The sequence below is a fragment of the Artemia franciscana genome, chromosome 11, assembly GCF_032884065.1.
Source record: "Artemia franciscana chromosome 11, ASM3288406v1, whole genome shotgun sequence".
In the NCBI taxonomy this organism is placed as follows: Eukaryota; Metazoa; Arthropoda; class Branchiopoda; order Anostraca; family Artemiidae; genus Artemia; species Artemia franciscana.
This window is the reverse complement of record NC_088873.1, coordinates 23,915,852-23,939,703: the sequence shown is the minus strand read 5'-3', so window position 1 is coordinate 23,939,703 and position 23,852 is coordinate 23,915,852. Positions and strand designations below refer to the sequence as shown.

Genomic DNA, 23,852 nt, shown 5'->3' with positions numbered 1-23,852 from the left:
AGGCAGATGTTCTAACGATACGTTGTCCCAGCTGCGTTGAACAATAATGAAACCCAACGGTCGCACGCGTCTCCCTCTGAAGATATAATGTGCAAGATCGTAATTATAATTTGTACAAAGAACTGTAGAAACTAGTCCTACCACCAATCGACAAAGTAGGATGTTGGAAATGGGAATATTGATAAGCTAGACGGTATATGCAGTAAAATAAACTGGTCTTATTACACCTTCAATTAGCACAAGAAAGAAATATTTTGATTGACATAGTAAAACGAAAGAAGTGAACATTGTAAATTTATGAAATTAAAAACAATTGTTTTTTTAAGGATCAAATTTGAAACTTAAAACAGTTGAAAATTATTGCTTGGTAGATAATGCAAGATATCATGGCTACCTGCAGGGGGGGGGCAGGGGCATGGCCCCTAGAAACCTGGGACTATAAAACAAGCATGAATAAACCGAAGGAAAGAGAGCAGAGTAGAGAAATGCAATGAAAAACGAAATGTGCGTTGGTCCGCGGTTGGCTGCCTGCCAATAGGCTTTGATTTTTGATATTGGCAATATTTGTTCTAATGTGTGACTGAATGATCCAGGTTCAGTTTTTACAATGTTTTTTCTCTATGGTACGGTTGGAGTAAAGAAAAAAGAACTCAAATCCTTCATAGTAACGAATGGTAAATAATTAGTGATCCTTAGCAATAACGAAAGTATAAGAGCCTAAATATTGATTACATTAAATCAAAGAGTCAGATTTTTTTGTGATTCTAAATATGTATCTGTTTCAAGTTTCAAATAAAACATCCAAGTAATTAGTAGGCTGCATAAGAAAGTTCGCATAATTATGGAAAAAATGAAAACAATCTAAAAAGGGGATAATCTCGATAAAAACACGCCGTCAAATTTAGCATTCATGAGTACCAATGAGCCGATACCTAAAAACCACTAGAGTAATAAATGTCTAGTTTTATATATACTGAACAAATGCGGATATTTTTGTGTTTTATTATTAATCTTTATTTATTCACTTCTCCCCAGGAGCTATTGTCGTGATCTAGTTGCTCAAAAAGCATTAATGTTTTATAGTTATGAAGTATAAAACTATCAAATATATTGGTTTTTAGTATTCAAAATTTAATAAAAAATATCAATTTTACTCAGTAATGTTCAACACATACGGCCTTTCTCAAAAACGGCAAGCACTGAAAATTCTTATTTGACTTTCTTAGTTTCTTTCTTAGTTTCAATGCTTTACTTTGAAAAAATTAATTTGAAAATGCTTTAATTTTTTTAATTACACAGTTTGAATGCGTTAAATGTATCAGTGTCTGATGAAAAAGTTAAAAATATCGACATTGTTCAGTACTGTCCATTTAACACAACGGCATTACTCAGTAAAACTGAACGCCAACGGTTCCTATTTTATTTTTCATGAATAGGCTATTGCTTTGTGTATTTTTTGTAATTCCTTTATTTTCTTATTTTTATAAATATTTAGTTTATTTGAGATACTTAAAAAAATTCTCTAAGCTTTACTGTCCATCAAAAACCTGACAGATAGCGTGGAAACAATAGACAGTTTTTACTGTGTTAGCAAAAGTACTGTGCTCATAAAACGATGCCGTTTCATAAAATATAATTAAACAAATATACAAACGTTTTGGTCACAAAAAGAGCCCTAGAACTTTTTATTTTCAATCAAATGAGGTTCGATACCAGTCTTCTAGGATCACTGGCTCGATACAATTTTCCCTGTGGAAAAACAAACAAATAAACACACATCTGTGATCTTTCTTCCAGCAAAAAATAGGAAATTCGACATTTTTGTATATAGGAACTTAAAAGCTCTACAGTACAATTTTTGGATATACTGAATCTAATAGTGTGAATTTATTACTACGATCGCTTGACTTCTTGGGATGTTTCCTCCAACTTTAAAAATTAGGCTAATTTTTCTCTGGCTTGTAGCTTTTTATGCGTAACATTAAAATTAATGAACTTTATATGTTTAGAATCAGCATAATATTTCAATTGTTTTGACATGTCTATTGTCATCAAACTTCTTTTTTTTAAAGTTTTGGTTAGTATTGAGTTGAGTCACTCTTTACTTACAGTTCATTACCACGAACTCTTTGATATTTGACTTCTACCCTTCTGAGACAAAGTCTATTTTCAGCGAGTCAGTGCCGGATTTTCCAGGAGGAGTCATTTTGTCACCCATGTCTCCGTCAATACTTTAGTAATGAAATTTTCGCTTATAGTGAAAGGATAAATAATGGTATTGATTATATGTAATATTTATTAAAGGTGCAGGTTTTATTAATTTACAATTTATTTCCACTACTTTTGAAAGATGCATTAAATTATTTATTTAAAAATAAGTTGACCCTCTCAAATATTACCTGAGGCCTAAGCCTTGCTAAATGGTAGTCGGTTAGGTTAATAGAATGTGAAGCATAATATTTAAGAAGTGTATATTTTCATAGTACTATTACAATATAACACACAACAATGTACTTACAATATGAACAGAAATATAAAAATTAGAAATACATTTTTTTTTCTTATTTTCTAATTCAATGCTCCTTTCAGGAAAGAATAGGATATAAAGATTCTACTTGAAACACTGCCTTTTTTTTGGCTTTACAGCACCACTTTTCTTGCTTTACATTCAGTAATGGCTTTTTTCTTCTTCTTTTTTATCACCTAAGTGCGAGGAAAAAAAAGTATGCGCATAAACCCTGGTGGTTATCATAACGGTAGCAGGCTCATATTTCTAAAGCGTTGTAGTTTATGTTCCCATTTTACCAACTGACCAATTTGCCTTAATTTTTACTTTAATTTCAGTGCACAAATTTAAGAGTCAGGCTGAGCCTCACCATAAATGGTGCAACATGAATCATAAGGTATCAAACAGTTCGTGGTAACGAACTGTAGTAAGGAGCGACCCGGCTCAATAATAAACCGAAACTCTAAAGCAAAAGTTTGATAACAATAGTTACATCAAAAGAATTGAATTTTAATGCTGATTTTAAATATATAAGTTTCATCAAGTTTAGCCTTACCAATCAAAAGTTACAAGCCTGAGAAAATTTGCCCTATTTTAGAAAATGGGGGGGAAACACCCCCTAAAAATCATAGAATATTAATGAAAATCACCCCATCAGATTCAGCGTATCAAACAACCCTTCTGTAGAAGTTTCAAGCTCCTATCCGCAAAAATGCGGAATTTTGTATTTTTTGCCGGAAGACAGATCACGGAAGCGTGTTTTTTTATTTTTTTTATTTTTTATTTTTTTCCCAGGGGTGATCGTACCAACCCGTTGGTCCTAGAATGTTTTAAGAGGGCTCATTTTAAAGGGAATTAAAAGTTCTAGTGCCCTTTATAAGTGACCAAAAAATTGGAGAGCACCTAGCCCCCTCCAACGCTCATTTTTTCCAAAAGTCACCGGATTAAAATTTTGAAATAGCTATTTGTTCAGCATAGTCGGAAAACCTAATAACTATGTCTTTGGGGACGACTTAATCCCCTGCAGTCCCCGCGGGAGGATCTGCAAGATACAATCTTTGACTATTGTTTACATATAGCAATGGTTATTGGGAAGTGTACATGCATTTTTGGAGGATTTTTTCACGTTGGGGTGGGGTTGGGTCGAGGGGGTTCCGTGGTATTATCTTTCAATGAAGGAATTTATCATAAGAGATGAGAATTTCCATGAAGGGGGCGCAAGATTTTCTAGCATTATTAAAATAACAAACTAATGAGAAAATAAATAAAAAAAGTTTTTTTTTTAACTGGAAGTAAAGAGCAGCATTAAAACCTAAAACAAACAGAAAACATTACGTATGTTAGGGGGTTTGTCTCCTCCACAATACCTTGCTCTTTACGCTAAAGTATTTTTAGTAATTTCAACTATTTATTCTACGACCTTTGTGATTCAGGGGTTATTCTTAAAGAACTGGGACGAAATTCAAGCTTTAGTGTAAAGAAAGAGGTGTTGACGAGGGGGCGAACCCCCTCATATACGTAATAAAAATATACAAATATAGAAGTTCGTTACGTAAGTTAATTCGTAAGTTACGTATATTTATTAGTAATAAAAACATTTTAAAAAAATAAAAAGTTCTAGTTGCATTTTTAAGTAACCAAAAACGGGAGGGCAACTAGGTCTCCTCCACCACATCTTTTTTATCAAAATCGTCCGATCAAAACTATGAGAAAGCCGTTTAGCCAAAAAAAAAAAAAAATATGCAAATTTGATTTTAATTATTCATGTGCGGTGAGCCAAAATCTAAATATGCATTAATTCAAAAACGTTCAGAAATTAAATAAAAAACAAGTTTTTTTAACTGCAAGTAAGGAGTGATATTAAAACTTAAAACGAACAGAAATTATACCGTATATGAAAGGCCTCAGCACCTCGCTCTTTACTCTAAAGTTTGACTATTTGTCACAGTTCTACATTTAAAACAATAAAAAAAATTAGCGTAAAGAGTGAGGCGTTGAGGAGGGGACAGCCCCTCTCATATGCGGAATAATTTCTGTTCGTTTTAAGTTTTAATGTCGCTCCTTACTTGCAGTTAAAAAAAAAAACTTGTTTTTTAATTTAATATCTTAAGTGGTTTGAACACAAATCACGGAGAACATATCTTGCCTTGTCTAATCATAGGCAACGCAATAGCGCTGTCTAAGCAAAGAGCGATATGGGCAAATTTTCTTTTTTTTTGAAAAGGGTACTTCGTACAGAAGTGTTTGTTGCAAAATTTTGAAGGGGGCAATTTCGGTAGGGAATCGAAAGTTCTAGCGCCTTTTTTAATAGTTAAATGCGATTGGAGGACAAACAGGCCTCCCTCATGCTCATCATTTCTTAAAAACACATACAATCAAAATTTTGATTTAGCCATTTTACTTGGCATGGTTGAAAAAACCAGTAATTATGTTTTGAGGCTGACAACTTCCCCACAACCCTCTGGGCAAGAGTTGTAAGTTATGCCGCAGGAGTATATAAGGTTTATATGTGCGGGTGGTTGTATAAACTTTGAAGGAGGCTCTTTTCATTGGAAATTGGAAGTCCTAGTTCCCTTTTAAGAGCCAAAAGGGATGGAGGGCGACCCCCCTCCCAAACACCTTCTTTTCCCCAAACACTTCTAATTGAAATTGTGAGATAGCCATCTTGTTCGAAATAAAGCAAAGGACATACAACAATGCCCCCACAATTAACACGACCCACCAGACCCTTCGGGCAAAGGTTTTAAGTTATGTTCTGGGGCATTTAGGCATAAACGTTCTACGAAATGGGTGGTCATATATACTTCGGATGGGGCATTTGTTTTGAAAATGGATGTTATAGTACCCTTTTTAAGAATCAAAAGTGATTTGAGGGCAACAAGGCCCCGTCCCCCCGCACCAATCATTTCCAAAAAACATCATGTGAAATTTTCCTTCAGCATTATTGAAAGGTCCACTAATTATGCCTCTCGGGATGTCGGCTCCCCCCTCCACACATCCCCCAGGGCAAGGGCTGTAAGTTAGGTAATTCCTTCATTGTTTACATACAGCGTATGCTATTGATTTCCCATAAAGATTATTACTACTTTTTAAAAATACAAAGGGTATTCGGGTGAGCCTTTCAGAGAATGTTGAAGGGAGTGTTGAACAAAGTCAAAACATGTTATGTGTATACAGGTTGTCAAAAGGGCTTGCCTCAGGAATGACTGAGTATATTATTTTGGAACTTCCAGGAAATGATAACGGATATGACCAATTGACCAAAAAGATAATATTTGCATCCTACTACTGCTAAAACTACCACATATCAGCAATGCTTCAGAAACAGCTGATGGATTTAAATTGAAACTTTCAGCGTGCATTGAAGAGAATGTCAAAGAAACAAAAGGTGCTATGCACATACTGCTACTAATCCTACTGTTGCTACTCTGTAAGCTAAGGAAACTAATTCGGAAATACACTGTACCCACACAGGTTGTCAAGCAGTCACATCAGAAATGCTTCAGAAACGGTTGATGATATTAAGCCGAAACTTTCAGCGTGCGTTGAAGAGGATGTTGAAGAAACCAAAGGTACTATGCGTATACTGCTGCTAATGCTACTACACCTATTGCTACTGCGGAAGCTAAGGGTATTAAGGTGAAGCTTTAAAGAAATGTTTGGGTAGATGTTTAACTAAATCAGAACGAACTATGAGCATGCAGATTTTCAAAAAGATGACAAAGCTGACAAAGCAATATCTCAAGAACAGCTCACAGTAGTAAGTTAGACCCTTAAGGATAAGTTGTTGCGAATTTTGAACTAGCCAGAAGGCACTATGTGTATGCTATTGACGCTACCAGTAGGCTACAGTTGCTGTAACTAATAACGCTGAGGGTATTAAGGTGAAACTTTTAGGGAACGTTTAGGGGGAGCTTCAATTAAAAAAAAACTATATATATGCAGGTATTCCAAAGGGCATATAAGCAATATCGTAGGTATCGCCGCTTTATAATAGCCTGCAATATCATTGTAACTGTGCACTTTACTGAAAAAAAATTATCGTGGATTGTCAGTTTAATATACACATACTTATGTTTATTCCTGAAAGTCTTAACAATTTGTATTTATCAAACTCAAAAAAATAAAGCTACTTTTTATGTATTTTTTTTTTCAATAAAGTGCAAAGTATGTTCTAGTCTTGAGACGGCACGGAGGTTGTCAACCTAGTCATTTTAATTTTTCCTCATTTTTAGTTTGACTCGCTTATTTATTGTAATTTCAGCTAGTCGTGGGTTCGATTTATTTATTGATGATGATTTGTGGTAGTTTTACGCTTGGAAGATTATTTGACTTTTTTTCTGTTCATTTTGGTTTCATTTGGTTCTGCTCATTTGGTTACATTTCCTTTCTTTGATAAACTTATTTTATGGGAAAACTTTTTTTATATATTAATTCATGCATATGATGATTAGATAAGAAGAGTCCATGCCTCTTTCTAGCGTCCTTATTGCATCGCTTTTCCTTATTCTTATTTTTTGTTTTTCCTTGTTTTCTGTCCTTTCCTTACAAGACAGTTAGAGAAGATCATGTTTGTAAACGTAATTTGCTTTAAATCTAAAATGAATAAGAACAATAGAACGGAATTCTACTTTAGTATTGTAATGCCCAAAAATGAAGGATCCTTTTTACCGTTATCCACCAATTAAGACAAGCGGCTGCCGACTAGACCAATTAAGACAAAAATTTTGCTGTTAGAAAACTCTTATAAACTTTAAATGTAAACTAAACACAATGTAAGTGCAACAGTGTTTCATCATGGAGTAATGACGTAAGTATGAACTTTATTGCAACTAATCAAACGTTAAACGAAATAAAAGTGCCATTTTGTCATTAGGCGCCTATGCTTGATTCTACATCTTAGAGGGAGGGTTTGTCAAAACCCCTAAGCCAGACAAATTTAGAGGAAAATGAGGAAATTCGCTAGGGTACCAATCGGGGTGGGGGTAGATTATGAAAAATACTTTTTTTGTATTTTTCATTCAGAAAAAAAACCGCCCCTATGTTTTTGTGGACTGGTACCCCCGGAAAACTCTTAATAATAAACAGGAGAGCCTATATAGGCTATCTACCTAGCTAAGCAGCAACAGCCGTTGGAGCCTCACCCATGCCCATTATATTGCTCTGTCATCCCATTGCACAAATAAACCCTTAAAGTAAAACAAGAAGGAAAGGGCAGAGGCTACGTATTATTATGCTTGACAAAGTATTCGGGTATCACAATTTAAACGATTTAAACGTTGGATTAATTCTATTTTTTGGGATTTTTTTATGATTTTATTCTTTGGTTTGTTTCGCCGCAGCCCCGGGGTGCTTCCCCCCTTCGTCCCTTTTATGTTCTGCTCTGCGGCCAGTTCAAGGCACGAGTTAAAAGTAGGATTATCTTCTTTACGGTGATTCCTTCAACTGTATATAAATTTATATAGTATGATCAAACTCAGTAATCTTTGGCTACTACATAATCGGCGCGTCCAAACAGCTCTTCCCATTTAATCTGTCATCAGCGGTCCAGTGCATATTGCCCTGGAACACGTATTTTAGCATAATCTTTCTGAAAATGCCTTTGAAATCAACTCAAGATTTTGAAACCCACTTGTATTTCTAAAAACATCTAATAATAACATCACATTACTAATTACCAATTTTTAAATTTATACTGGAATAAATTAATTTAAAATTAGATTCTTTAAAAGTTAGTGTTACAAAAGAGAAGCCAAGCTTGGAGTTCAAGAAAAATGTGACTTGTCGACCCGTGAAAAAATATAATATCGCTTATTTTTCTACTTGTTTAATTGTTCTCCGGAGCACTTGCATCTCCTTTCGGCTTTGTCTAATGGTTGAGATAGGTAATGATTGTAGGCCTACTATCTAAATTTATACACAGTTTACTCCTTCAGATAAGCTGAATTAACTCAAATCAACCAACCTAAAGTAAATGAAGAGCCAGCATCCGGTAGATCTATTACTTCGTCATTCCTCCAGGATGAAGAGCTCTTAAGTTTTGATTGGCTGTAGTTTTATTGATGCTGCCACACCTACCATTATTGCAAATTTATGCTATCGGAAACCACCGTCATCGCTCAACAGAGGGTTACCCGAACCGAAGCTGAAGCATCATTCCTGTCTGCATTCCTATATTAATTTTAGAGTCTAGGCTACTGACAGTCCTCAGCCAGTTTTTATTCAACTTCTGTGTCATCTTAAGAAGCATTTACTAAGGACTGAACGACAGAGGTTATGGTAAGAAGAACATTGATTATCTATTGTAGCACATATAGATTGGTTCGCAAAAATCCGTCAGAGACCTGGGCTATTCAATACTTCTAAGCCCTTTCGAGGCCACAAAAACTCATCATTCCCTAAAAAGAAATCGTCAAAAGAGTTCTGGTAAAATTCTAGTTACTTGACTTCTTGCTATCTCGGAAAGGGTTTAGGTTAGGACAATGAAACTTTCAGGGATGGGTCTACAGGCTAAAGTATGTCCCGGGAATGTATTTTAAAGTACCCACTGTACCCACCTCCACTTCTTCTCCCGCTAGAGGGCCCTGAAATTTGCCTACATGACAGGTCTATGCCTATTGGAATTTTGACAAAACAACATTTTACCTTAATTTTCAGTTACTAGTTACTTTTTCTCTGCCTTTAGTTCTGAAAATGCAATTCCTGTTATTTGAGTAGAATTTTGAGCCATATCAATGTTTTCTTTCAAAACTTAGAAAATGTATTTGCATATCTTTAAAACCTTATAAAATGAAATTGAGCAAAGTTATAAAGCTGAAAACAATTTTGTCGTGCTTCAATCAAGCAGAAGATCCATTTTGCAAGGTTTCACTTTTATAACACACATATTTTAAAGGTCATAAAAGGTCAGGGCCATCTAGAGGGAGAAGGAGTGGAGGTAGTTGCTTCAAAATACCTTCCCGGGGCATACTTTAGTCTGTAGATTCATCCCTGAAAGTTTCATTTTCCTAACCTAAACCATTTCTGAGATAGCAAGAAGTCAAGTAACTAGAATTTTACCCGAGTTTTTGAACCCTTTGCAACTATTAAAGCGAGAAAGGGGTGGTGGGCATTTTGCTACCTTGAGAAGTAGTTTTAATAGGAATCAAGCTCCATCCCTTCTCTTTCCATTGGCTTTGACCTGTAATACCTAAGACCCAAACCACTACATTATCTAAAAATAGTTCATATCTGAAAAATACATGAACTTCTTAACAAAGAAAAAATCTTTAGAGTGTACTCACTCGGTCAGGGACATACGGGAGACACGGTTTCCCAACTTGTTGGTCCGTGCTGAGCATCCAAAAAAGTGTTATTTTTAGCTAAAATATGTCCATCTTGAAATTTCAAAAACTCGAAAATACTTGTTTAGTCTCTGAAAACTCGATAATATTTCTTTCAAAGTGGCCAGTTAATGTCAAATATAAACTGAAAACGAAAAAATCCATAAAAAACACTCATACAAACTGACTTAGTGGGAGAGTACGAAACTCGTATAAACATGTAAATCCCTTACTTTGGAGAAAATCCGTTGCTTACAACAAAACCTCTCTGGCAAAACCTGGGTGCTAAAAAAAAAAAACAAAAGCCAAGAGCTCATATGGCACTTGCTAAAATTAGACTCGGTACTAGAGTTGTCGATTTCATCGTCCTAGCCCGTCAAGAAGCACCAAACTCGCCGAAATACTAGAAATCCCTCGAATTCCCCCAAAGATAGGAACTGGTCCGCTTATGTCAATCACGTATCTATAACTTGTACTTATTCTTGAACTCGCCAAAGTATTAGAACTCCCCTCAACTCCCCCAAAGAGAGCAATTCCGGTCCGGTTATGTCAATCACATATCAAAAACTTGTGTTTATGATTCCCATCAAGTTTCATCCCGATCTCTCCACTCTAAGAGTTTTCCGAGATTTCTGATTCCCCCTCCACCCCCTATGTCCCAAATTGAAAATGGAGCATCTGAGTCATGATATCCTTCTATATATCAAGTTTCATTAAGATCTGATCACCCATTCGTAAGATAAACATACCTCCGTTTGAATGGTTTCCCCTCCCTCCAGCCCCCCCCAGGTGGTTGAATCGAGGAAATGACTTTTATCAAATCAATTCGTGAAGGTCCCTGACACGCCTACCAATTATCATCGTCCTAGCACGTCCAGAAGCCCCGAACTCGCTAAAGCACTGAAACCCCTCCCCCCACCTTCCCCAAAGAGGGCGGATCCGGTCAGGTTATGTCAATTAAATATCTAGGACTTGCTTATTCTTCCCACCAAGTTTCATCTGGATCTCCCCACTCTAATCGTTTTCCAAGATTTCCGGTTCCCCCCTCCAAATACGCCCAATGTTACTGGATCCGGTCGGGATTTAAAATAAGAGCTCTGAAACATGAGGTCCTTCTAAATATGAAATTTCATTAAGATCCAGTCACCCGTTCGTAAGTTAAAAATACCTAATTTTTTCTAATTTTTTCAAATTAATCCCCCCCTTCCGAATCCCCCAAAGAGAGCGGATCCGGTCCGGTTATGTCAATCATATATCTAGGACTTTTGCTTATTCTTCCCACCAAGTTTCATCCTGACCTCTCCGCTCTAAGTGTTTTCCAAGATTTCCGTTTCCCCCTCCGACTCTCCCCCCAGTGTCATCGAATCCGGTCGGGATTTAAAATAAGAGCTCTTAGACATGAGGTCCTTCTAAATATCAAATTTCATTAAGATCTGATCACCCTTTCGTAAGTTAAAAATACCTCATTTTTTCTAATTTTCGAATTACCCCCCCCCCCCTCCCAAACTCCCTCAAAAAGAACTAATACAGTCTGGATATGTCAATCACGAATCGAGGACTTGTGCTTATCCTTCCCACCAAGTATCATCACGGTCTCTCCACTCTAAACGTTTTCAAGATTTCCGGTTTCCTCCTCCACCCCCCCCCCCCCCAATGTCACCGGATCCGGTCAGGATTTAAAATAAGAGCTCTGAGGCACGAGATCCTTCCAGATATTAAATTTAATTAAGATTCCATCACTCGTTCGTAAGCTAAAAATAAGTTCATTTTTTCTAATTTTTCCGAATTAATCCCCCCCCCAAACTCCCCCAAAAAGAGTGGGTCAGTTCCGATTATGTCAATCACGTATCTACGACTTGTGCTTATTTTTCCCGATCTCTCCGTTCTAAGTGTTTTCCAAGATTTCAGGTTTCCCCCTCCAACTCCCCCCAATGTCACCGGATCCGGTTGGGATTTAAAACAGAAGTCGGGTCGGGATTAAAATAAGCATCCGGTCGGGATTTAGAGTTTTATTAAGATCCGATCACCCGTTCGTCAGTTAAAAATACCTCATTTTTTCTAATTTTTCCGAATTAACCATCCATTAACTGGACACATAAAATGTGTCCAGTTAGCAACCCTGACGTGAGGGGAGAGGTGTTGGGGAGAACCCCTTGAAATCCCAAAATTCCTGCCTTACTAGTTCAAATTACTAATTCAAATTGTTAAAGATTTTTTTTTTATTATTGGCCCTCTAAAAAAATTTCCTGCGTAGATGCCTGACGTCGATCTAATATGGCTCTTGTCGGCCCTGTCTCTGTTCCCATGATAAGGCTATAATTTAACTGTTGATTATGTAGGCTAAATGGACAATACTCTAATTAGGCTCGGGATACCCTTCAGAACTAAGTTCCCCATCGCGAAATCTTTTCTCTCTGACGAGGAAATCTTTTCCTCGTCATATAGAACAGATGGTCGTAGAAACCTAGGGAAGGGCTCATTGGAGTTAGGTACTTCCCTGTTAGCTAGAACACACTCGAGCATTGAATTTAGGTTACTCATAATGAAATATATCTAAGTATGATAAAATTATAATAGTTCAGTAACAAATTTGAGCTATATATTTGCATGTTAGTGAGGTGGGGGTAAAGCATAGCATACATTAAATATGTAACATAAACCAACCTATTCTAACCTAACCTAGCCAAAATACCAACTAAATATTTAAATAAAATATAGGTACAAAATATTTTTCATTGGATCTACGGATCTACTCGTTCAAGATTGGATCTACGGATCAAATTAGGCCCTGGAAAGATAATTCTGATGCCCTAAACCACCCTTTGGCTGCTTATAAGTCTTAGCTGTGCTCAGAGCAGAAAAATAAAAATAAACCTAAGAAATCAACCTCTAAAATAAAGTGACCCTTTTCATGTAATGATGAAAGGGTAACAATAAAATATCCGATATTGAAGGACAATCAGACTCCTGTCCGATTTTTGTCATTCTTAACCAGTGTGGTATCAGAAATTATTCATTTTTCTGATTTTTGACTTGATCACTCAGAGGTCATTTAGGGAGTATATGTGGAGGCATGCCTCCTATTTCATAAATTTGAGTATTTCGTATTTTTTTCGACGCGTGATGGTTCATGGTTCATTCACGTAACTCTCATAGGTGGTGAGTGCGTTTTTCACAGTCGGTGTTCAAGGCTGTGTCCTGGGCCTGGTTACCGGGTTTGAAATTCACCCCCCCCCCAGAATGTTTTTTTCCTACTCGTAAAAACACAACAAAATTTATATCAACAAATTTCTGATGCGTTTTTAAAAACAATTTATACCCCCCCCCCCAACAGAAAACCTGGGCATGTCCTTGTTGGAGAATTGATTTACGTCGAAGTTGGCATTTCAGAGATTCGAAGTAACCAATCAAACAGTTCGTGGTAACGAAATTGTAGCAAGGAGCGACCCGGCTCAATAGTAACAAAAACTCGAAGAAATGGAATTTTGATATCAATAGCTACATCAAAAGAATTGCATTATAATGCTGATTTTAAATATATAAGTTTAATCAAGTTTAGTCTTACCCATCAAAAGTTGAGTGCCTGAGAAAATTTGCCTTATTTTAGAAAATAGGGGAAAACAACCCCCAAAAGTCATAGAATCTCAACGAAAATCACACCATCAGATTCAGCGTATAAGAGAACCTGTAGAAGTTTCAAGCTCCTATCTACAAAAATGTGGAATTTTGTATTTTTTGCCAGAAGGCAGATCAAGGATGCGTGTTTATTTTTTATTTATTTTTTTTTCCCAGGGGTGATCGTATTGACCCGATGCGTGTTTATTTGTTTGTTTGTTTTTTGTTGTTGTTTTTTTCAGGGGTGATCGTATCGACCCAGTGGTCCTAGAATATTGCGAGAGGTCTCATTTTACGGAAATGAAAAGTTCTAGTGCCCTTTTTAAGTGACCAAAAAAATTGGAGGGCACCTAGACTCCCTCCCACGCTAATTATTTTCCCAAAGTCACCAAATCAAAATTCTGAGATAGCCATTTTATTCAGCGTAGTCAAAAAACCTTATAACTATGTCTTTGGGGACGACTTACTCCCCCACAGTCCCCGTGGGAGGGGTCACAAGTTACAAACTTTGACCAGTGCTTACATATAGTAATAATTATTTGGAAGTGTATAGATGTTTTCAGGGGGATTTTTAGGTTGGGGGGGGAGTTGAGAAGAGGGGGATGTGTTGGGGGAACTTTCCTTGGAGGAATTTGTCATGTGGCAACAAAATTTTCATGAAGGAAGCGCAGGATTATCAGGCATAATTTAAAAAAATATAATGAAAAAATAAATATGAAAAAGTTTTTTCAACTGAAAGTAAGGAGAAGCATTAAAATTTAAAACGAACAGAAATTATTACGCATATGATGGGCTCACCTCCTCCTAATACCTCGCTCTTTTTAAAGCTAAAGTATTTTTAGTAATTTCAACTATTTATTCTACGGCTTTTGTGATTCAGGGGTCATTCTTAAGAAATTGGAACAAAATTTAAGCTTTAGCGTAAAGAGCGAGGTTCTGACGAGGGGTGAACCCCTTCGTATACATAATAAGAACATGAGAATACGGAAGTTCGCTACGTAAGCTAATTTGCAAGTGACGTATATCTTTTACTACTAAAAACATTCGTAAAAAAATTAGAAGTTCTAGTTGCCTTTTTAAGTAACCAGAAATCGGAGGGCAACTAGACCTCCTCCCCCGCTCCTTTTTTCTCAAAATCATTCAATCAAAACTATGAGAAAGCCATTTAGCAAAAAAAAAAAAATATGCAAATTTCGTTTTAATTATTCATCTGCGGAGAGCCAAAATTAAAACATGCATTGATTCAAAAACGTTCAGAAATTAAATAAAAAGAACAAGTTGTTTTAACGGAAAGTAAGGAGCGACATTAACGAACAAAAATTACTTCGTATATGAAAGGAGATGCTTCCTAATCAACGCCTCGCTCTTTACGCTAAAGTTTTTTACTGCTTTAAAAAGTAAAGTTAAGAGAAAGAGTCAAACTTTAGCGTAAAGAGCGGGGCGTTGATGAGGAAGTATCTCCTTTCATATACGAAGTAATTTCTGTTCGTTTTAAGTTTTAATGTCGCTCCTTACTTTCCGTTTAAAAAACTTGTTCTTTTTTATTTATTACTAATATAAGACTTAGCTTGGATTTCTTTGCACCGAACAAAGACTTAGGTTACTTTTACACTGATTTAGCACTTAGATCACTTTTATAACCTCTCAGGACTTGGCTCTTTTAGTACCGAGTTGTGAATTAACTCGTTTTCGCACTGCGTCAATCTTACATTATTATTCATTTACCACTCGAATTTGTCGCTTCATTTTCTGGGTATCATGACAATTTATTTGAAAACATTCATTCGGGAATTGATTTTCTAGCAAATGATAGGAAACTTATTTCTCAAAGTTGCCTTCAATCAAAACCCAATCAACCATGGGAGTACTGTTTATAAAAGGACGCAAGATTCGATAAACATTATATAGTAGTTACCAAATCCTTCTCCCTGGGTGGTATATCAAGGTATCTTCATAAATAATTGGATGATGAAGATCAGCACATCAAGGGTTCATTAAATTTGGTGGAATATTTGATACCGAAGTAACTGTGATAATGAGATCCTTTTGCTGTGATCTTCTGAAGTTTCACTGTTTGATGATCTACATTTGAAGCTGAAAGCCTCTACTGTTTGCAAATTCACGACTAAGAGATTTAACAAAATAAGCAATTTAGAGGGAAAATAGTAGGCCTAATTGAAAAACTCATAAATTACATTAGTTTCAAAGCATATCTTTCTGTTTTCTTTTAAAATGAAGATAAAAACAAGATGTTGTTTCAGACAAAAGTATGTTTAGCGGGGTAAAAATTTTAAACGAAGAGAAATTATGGTACTTACGTGTAATCCTGACCCCGCTCAAGAAGTGAAGTTAGGTTAATCCTAATGAAATATACCTAAATATAATGAAAATATAATACTTTAGTAACAAAATTGGGGAAACTACAACAGATAATTGTGGAAAGCAGGCCGCCCAGAACCCATTATATTAAATACCTAACCTAATCAACTCTATATATTAATTATTTAATTAAAATATGCTTCCATAGTAGTTTATCTCACTTGTGATAATATCATACTTGTAATAATTTCGGTTTCTTTTAAGTTTCGATGTTTCTCTTTGCTTTCATTTGAAAAAACTTGTTTTTTATTTAATTTCTGATCGTTTTTAAATAATGCTGGGAAATCAGGCTCCCCTCCATGAAAAAAATCTTTTACTCCATGGAAAGTTATTCCAATGTCAAATAACCCCCCCCCCCCTCCTTCTGCCAGGAACATTCCCACCAGACAGCTCCATTCTAGCCGAAAATTTCACAGGAAAATTTCTTGCGCACGATTCCAGGTGAAAAGTTTTTCTTACCGCACTTCCATTTTAATTTTTTTTAAATTTCTGTTTGTTTTTAAAATCATGCCAGAAATCTCCTCCTCCATGAAGAAGCTCAATATGTTTATTGATATCACAATTTTGTTTTTAGAGTTTCGGTTACTATTGAGCCACGTAGCTTCTTACTCATAGATCGTTACTACGAACTATTTAATACTATTTTAGGTACTCTTGAAGTTTTCTGCTTTAAGTAGTCCTAAGGATCTGTACTTGGTGATTGAATATCGTCGGTTTAAGTCTACGCGCTATGGACTTCTTAAACTTCCCCGACAGAGGATAGTGCCTATACTTGTGAAGTACCGACATAACGTGACATCAAGACGCTCCTGTAATTTATTAAATAAAAAAATAAGTTTTTTAAGGGAAAATAAGAAGCGACATTAAAACTTAAAACGAATAGAAATTACTTCGTATATGAAAGGGGCTGCTCCCTCCTCAACGCCCCACTCTTTACGCTAAAGTTTGGCTCTTTCTCTCAACTCTACTTTTTAAAACAGTAGACAACTACTGTTTAAGAAAACGAATTTCTGTATTCATATGTTTTTATTACGTATATAAGGGGGTTCACCCCCTCGTCAGTACCTTGCTCTTTACACTGAAGTTTAAATTTTGTCCCAATTCCTTAAGAAGGACCCCTGAATCACAAAGGCAGTAGAATAAATAGCTGAAATTACTAAAAATGCTTTAGTGTAAAGAGCGAAGTATTAGGAGGAGGTGAACCCCTCATATACGTAATAATTTCACTTCATTTTAATTTTTAATGCTGCTCCTTACTTTAACTTTATTTTTTTTTTTTTTTTTTTAATAATGCTAGAAAATCCTGCGCTCCGTTCATGGAAATTTTCTTCCCCCGTGACAAATTCCTCCATGGAAACTTCCCCCAACATATCCCCCTCTTCTCAACCCCTCCCCCAACTAATAAAACGTCCCTCCCCCTGAAAACGTCTGTACACTTGCCAATAACCATTACTATATGTAAGCACTGGTCGAAGTTTGTAAGTTGTAGCCCCTCCCACGGGGAATGTGGGGGATTAAGTCGTCCTCAAAGACATAGCTATAAGGTTTTTTAACTATGCTAAATAAAATGGTTATCTCAGAATTTTGATCCGGTGACTTTGAGAAAATAATTAGCTTGAGAGGGGGCCTAGGTGCCCTCCAATTTTTTTGGTCACTTAAAAATGGCCCTCGAACTTTTCATTTCCCTTAGAGTGAGCCCTCTCGCAACATTCTAGGACGACTGGGTCGATACGATCACCCCCGGGAAAAAAAAACAAGAAACTAACAAACAAATAAACACGCATCTGTGATCTGCCTTCTGGCAAAAAATACAAAATTCCACATTTTTGTAGATAGGAGCTTGAAACTTCTACAGTAGTGTTCTCTGATACGCTGAATCTGATGATGTGATTTTCGTTAAGATCCTATGACTTTGAGGGGTGTTTTCCCCTATTTTCTAAAATAAGGCAAATTTTCTCAGGCTCGTAGCTTTTGATGGATTAGACTAAACTTAATGAAACTTATATATTTCAAATCAGCATTAAAATGCGATTATTTTGTTGTAGCTATTGGTATCAATTTTAGATTCGGTTTTCCGTTTTTTAGAGTTTTGGTTACTATTGAGCCGGGTCGCTCCTTACTACAGTTCGTTACCACGAACTGTTTGAAAATATCTTGTGGCGATTTGATCAAATGCCTAAATTTGCGATTAAAATCCAATTTTTATCATTTTACTGCGCCATTTAAGCATCGTTAGTGTCACGGCTAAAGCTCGTGTTTGACATTTTTTTACCTTAAGGTAATTACTAAAAACCGTTTGTCAAGGTGTTCTTAAGGGAAGGAACATTATGGCAATGTGTGTTCAATCACCGTTTTATCCTCATGATTTTAATTGCCCTGCTGGCTTCCCCTTTGAGGACAGCTTAGCAGACAGCTTTTAGCAATTATTTCAGAAGTGTGAAAATCTGAGTCGCGACTTGTAAGCGTGACAGCAGCAAGATACTACCGCATACCAAAGAATATGGGTGACTGATATATGTCAAAGAGTCCATTTATTTTTGAATTGAAATCAAGTTGCCATCAAACCTTGGCTAATTGGAGAAAAAGCCATGATAGATAGTCTAAGTGAGAGGCAAAGCTGGCATAAGCCTCAAAATCAGTTTCCCATACTCTTTGCCGCGTACTACATTATCTATTACAATATTGCATCATAATAAGTAGATTAAATTCTAGCCAGAGCGAAGTTTTTGCTTGTTCAACGGACGGCTATTGATGTTTATAAATTATGATTTTTCTGGGTTGTCTAGGAATATAGTTCAAGCGTTAGCTCGGGGGCAGGTCTATGTATTTAAAGCAGAACAAAGCTTCTGTTGTACCTATTGTATGTTGGTTTCTTACAAAATCTGGACGAATCCTGTCAAAATTGACATATCTCCTTTTGTACTTCAATTTAATTTTCAATAGTTCTCACAGCCTTTGGTTCGAAAATATCGGTTTAAGCAATAAACATGTTCAGAGTGAAAATAGAGGGATGTATCCTGTAGTTTATTAGTTGAACCAAGGACCTTCTTAGTTAATGTGTAAAGCCATAACTAAGATTAAATTCCGAGCTTAAGGATACGATTTTACATATAATCACACCTAAAATGTTTTATGTCATACATCTATGGGCAGTTAATATCAAATATAATGAAAACGAAATAATCCATATAAAAACATTCTTACAAAAGAGCTTAGTTTGAGAGCACGAAATTCATTTAAACATTTAAATCCTTTACTTCGGAGAAAATCATTTACTTACGACATCTCTGGCGAAACCTGGATGCTAAAAAAAAATAATAATAATAATAGTAATAAAAACAGAGAAAAAAACTACTTTGGTGGAAAATGACTTTTTTTTAACCAAAGTATATATCTAGTAGGGAAATTACTACGTTTTATGTCGTAAATTTATAAATGTGTCATTTTTGTTCTTTTTTGTCCCAAATTTCTAAAATATGTCACTTTTTTCTATCCTTTTATGTCATTGTGTCCTGGCACATCGGAATGTGTCCTTTTAATATAAAATGTGTCCTGTTGGTAACCCTGCTCAAGGGCACGTTTTAGACTTATTTTGAAAATGAGAAAGTTGTCAACAGTTGCCTCCCACTTACAGCATTAAGCCACGATTAAGACAAATGTTTCAGTTCCTCTAGCTCAAAGACTGCCGAACATAAATCTAAGTAATACATACTTAAGGTTCCATCTAAAATATGCAACTTTACGACAAGCCTACAACTACGACTTACACTGAAAGGACAGCAGATCTTTCGAGATTTTCAGATCTGTCAATTTACTGACGCAGATTATGACATTGCTGTGACATTTCTAAAAGAATTATCTAAACTTTTCTAAAAATGGGAAAATATTCCTTATTTCAACATTATTCTATCAGTTTTTGACCTTTTTTTCAATAAAAAACACGAATTGAATATTTTGGTAGATGGTCAAAACTAAATCTCAACTACCAATTGTTAGTGGAATTACCGTTGGAACATTTACAATGTAGATCTGTAGAAGACTTACAGAGAAAGCATAAACCTTAAGGTTTATATAGTTCGGCTACGCTTTGTAATTTTGAATATTGTTTTTTTTTAATTTACTGAAACAATGTCATGAATATAAAACTAGCGTTTTCGTTGGAAAATCAGTTCTTCTTGCTTACCAGTTTGTATATGTATTGTAGAGATGGATATATTACATTTTTGTTAGCTAAATTTACAGCGTGTTCCCGTCGTCATAATTTCTCTTTTTTTCTAGAGGTGTAGAAATCTAAATGCGGAGTGGCAAAAAGTTGTTCCCATATATTTGTGGGAGGATATTTTTTGAAATACAATTCGAAAAAACACTCTTGGATGATTTAAAACTGTATTAAAAGTTCAGAAACACTCCTATGCTATTTGCTAACAACAGCAGAAACAAGCTTAGTTTCTTTCGAATTATTTTAATTTAGGTACTTGTTCAATATCTCGACCACACTCTAGAATTTTCATCCGTAAGATCTGAGGAAAACCGGTTTGTCTGTCTGTAGTAGGTTGTAATTAGTATAGTCTCATTGAGAAAAACTTCGATGTAGGTATATTTTTATTAAATATTTAATATATAGGGGTGATTAGGCTAGGTTAGGTAATTTAACATAATGCGCTCTGCGCGAACTGCTTTCCATAATTCTCTGTTGTAGTTTTCATAATTTTGTTCTAAAGTATTATATTTTCATCATATTTACGTATATCTCATTGTGAGCAACCTAACTTAACTTCTTGAGCGAGGTCGGGATATTTAACAAGTATCTTAATTTAGACGAGGGGTCCTGTACTTTCCGCCACCTGGGGTACATCTTGGAGTGCCACATGTGCTGTAGAGTTCTGGCACGTGTGGCACAGTTCCTCCAGGATAGGCATAGTCTCCAATTTGTGGAGCTCTGCCTTGATTGGCACACTTTTCTCCATGCCTGGCACGGGCCACCGGCTGTATATGATTTCTGAAAGTCGGTGACCCTTCAAATTTCGAAACATTTTTATTATTATTTTTTTCGTTCGTGACGAGTGCAACATAAATTAGAATTGGTCACTTTTAGGCTACGAGTTGAGCTCCTACAATGTTTTATCTTTTAAATAAATTCCTTCTTAGCAGAGCCAATCTGGTTATCCTTGAGGAAAAGAGAACAAAACATTGCTTATGTTTCGCTAATACTGTTCTTTATAAAACTCGGACAGATTCACTATTCCCTAACTCAGTTAAACCTTGCCTACCTCGTTCTACCTCAATAAAATCCCTATTATTATCCAAATATTTTTTTTCTGCAGAAAGATATAGAAGAGCTTTTCTCGCCCCCTTTTTTTTATCACTCATTGTATTGTCAATTATTTTACTAACTTTAATTAGTTTTTATACTAATTGTTGTACGAACAAAATATTCTTTTTCATTAGTTTTAATGTTTACCTGTTGTTTCTGCTTCTCTGTGAGATTTTTTTCTTTACGTAACGTAAGAAGCAAATTTGGCTCTACTAGAGCTTGTGGTAGGCTTTTTGTAACAGGTTTTCCCCTATTTTACTTAACCGGGGATATCCTATCTTCAGCAAATTCTAAAATCTATTTTGTTTTAGTTGAAGCATTGCGTTTCGTCCCCACACGCAAAAAGCCAGAAGATGTCCGCTGCAGATTCTGGTCGCCTTGCAGCTTATAATCTGTACCAACAAGTTGATGGATTTACCAAAACTCTACCTCAATCAGAAGTCTTCAGTATTGTTGTCCAACAACAATTGCGGTCACTAATCCGTCGTCTTCTTGTATTTGAATCAAATTTACGAGAGGAGCAGAAAAAGATTATGAATGCTCTAGAGACCAAGGACAGAGAGCTTGCTGAGCAAAAGATTCAGATTGACATACTGGAAAAGAAGAATAGAGAGCTTTTTGAATGTCTCGAGCGGAAATCCGGCAGTGGACGGAAACGGACTCAAAGTGTACCAAATCTAAAGCAACTGGATTCTAACGTAAGGAGGCTGGTTATGAAATATGAGAGCAGTGACTTCAGAAGGTTAGATAATCCATACAAAGGTTCAAGCACTGATGTAAATGAGATGGTAAAGGGCATCGAAACGGTGAACGATGAAAATCTGCAGCCTGTTGCAGATATACTTACAAAAGATATAACGAATTTGAAAATTTGTAATGGAGAAAACACCAATAGTTCCAAGAGAAAGTGTGATGAATTTAAAAGAGAACCGTTTAAAGTAAATGACGAAAAAGAAAATATTGACCTTTTAGCAACTGAGAAGCAGACAGTTGCTCCAAATAAACAAGTGTTTTCTAAGAAATGTTTCAGAGACATTACTAATTTAAATGCTTTAGGTGAAAAAAGTGACACTAAGATTACAAATAAATTAGATGTTGATAAGCAAAAAATAATATCCCTTTCTAAAATCCCTGAAAAACCTAAGCGAAAACTTAACACCACATACGACCGGTTTTTAGAGGTTACTGGCCTTGTTCAAAAATCCATTTTATCCCCATCTCGTGTTCAAAAACGAAAACTCAAACGCAACCATGTCATTCTGAAATGTAACGTGAGTCCTGCTTTGAGTCGTTTGGTTAAAGAAAAGCTGGGAAGAACTATCAATGACAGTGAAGTATGATCTCAATCTAAGGGTTGAGTTTCATTTTTTCTAGTCTCTATTGTTGTTATCATATTTGTGGTGTTCTGTCGATAATATATTGTTCTTGTCTGTTGAATTGAAGACGGTTTTACGGAACGTATGCATGAGAACAAAACCTGTCGCTTGAACTTTGATCTCACGTAATTTGTGAGTAATATATCACTGGTTAAGTTCTTTTCCAAAAGAATTATACTTTGTTCTTAACTTCAATAATAAAATAAAAGTCTTGGACTTCAGTTTTTTTTTGTAGAAATTACTTTAACAAAGTAACTTACTGTATACGAGTAAAATTAAGTCAGTCTGTGTACAAGGCTGTCAAAGTGTAACCAGGGCCGGATAAAGGGCGATTGGAGTGATTGGGCCCAATCGGGCCCCGCATTACCGTTAAAATGAACAAAAATAAATTCGAAATTTAAATCAAATTGATTTGACAATAACGGATAAATTATGAATTATTCAAATAATTAAAAATATATTTATTTCAATTTTTTATTAATCTTTTTTATTTATCAATATTGACTATTAACCCCTAGTAACTCTTTTTTTTTAATTGACAACTATTTTCCGAAATTTTTGTCTCAATGATTGACAACCCATCAAAAATCAGACAGAGTTCGTATGAATTATACATTATACCATTTTATTAAATGTCATAAGATTTTCTCGTCAGTCTTGATAAGACACATTTTTTGAACATGTTATTTTCAGTTGAATTTTTGGATCCTTGATAGAAAGAGAGTTAAATTGACAGCAGGAATATGAGTTTGAATTTTTTTTCTTGGGGGGGGGGTAATCTGTTTGATTTATAAATTCACAAGAGATATCGAGAAAGAAAATTGTCTTATAATGAAAAGGGTACATCTTACATGACTATTATAAAATCAAAGAATGGCACCTATGCAGAGAGGGAGGGGGAGGGAGTCTCATGGTTAATTTGGAGATAATTCCATCACTGAGCTATGAATTAGGTGAACATACCACTTGATGCTCTTTAAGCTCTTTCTGAGTATAATAATAATTTTGGCAATTGCCGATTATACAAAACACACTTGAGAAGTGAAGTTTGGTGACAATAAAATCTGATAAAAATAGAATAGTTTATTAGCAAAATCGTGAGCGTCATCTGTGAATTATTAAATTGGGAGCTTTGGCGTCGGCTGACCGTCTCAAAGACAGAAAAGTTCATTATTAACGCGATTCTTGACTTAGTTCATTTTAGTTCATTATTAACCCGATTCTTGAGGAAACCAGTTAGTTTGCTTTGACTAGTGATAGTATATAGTGCTTCACCATGGATGTTCAAACTAAGATTTGGGATTTCTCAAGGATCGTAGAACTGGCAATTATATTTTTAC

At 35.6% G+C, this 23,852-nt stretch overlaps 1 protein-coding gene across 1 annotated transcript; it reads left to right on the top strand.

Annotated features, from left to right (window-relative positions):
* The first annotated feature begins 8,538 nt into the window (after positions 1-8,538).
* LOC136032993 (uncharacterized) lies at positions 8,539-22,573 on the top strand. The gene is made up of 2 exons (XM_065713519.1): positions 8,539-8,785; positions 21,448-22,573. Exons 1-2 carry the CDS (start codon positions 8,783-8,785, stop codon positions 22,474-22,476), a joined length of 1,032 nt encoding a protein of 343 aa, XP_065569591.1. The 5' UTR covers positions 8,539-8,782; the 3' UTR covers positions 22,477-22,573.
* The last annotated feature ends 1,279 nt before the right edge of the window (positions 22,574-23,852 follow it).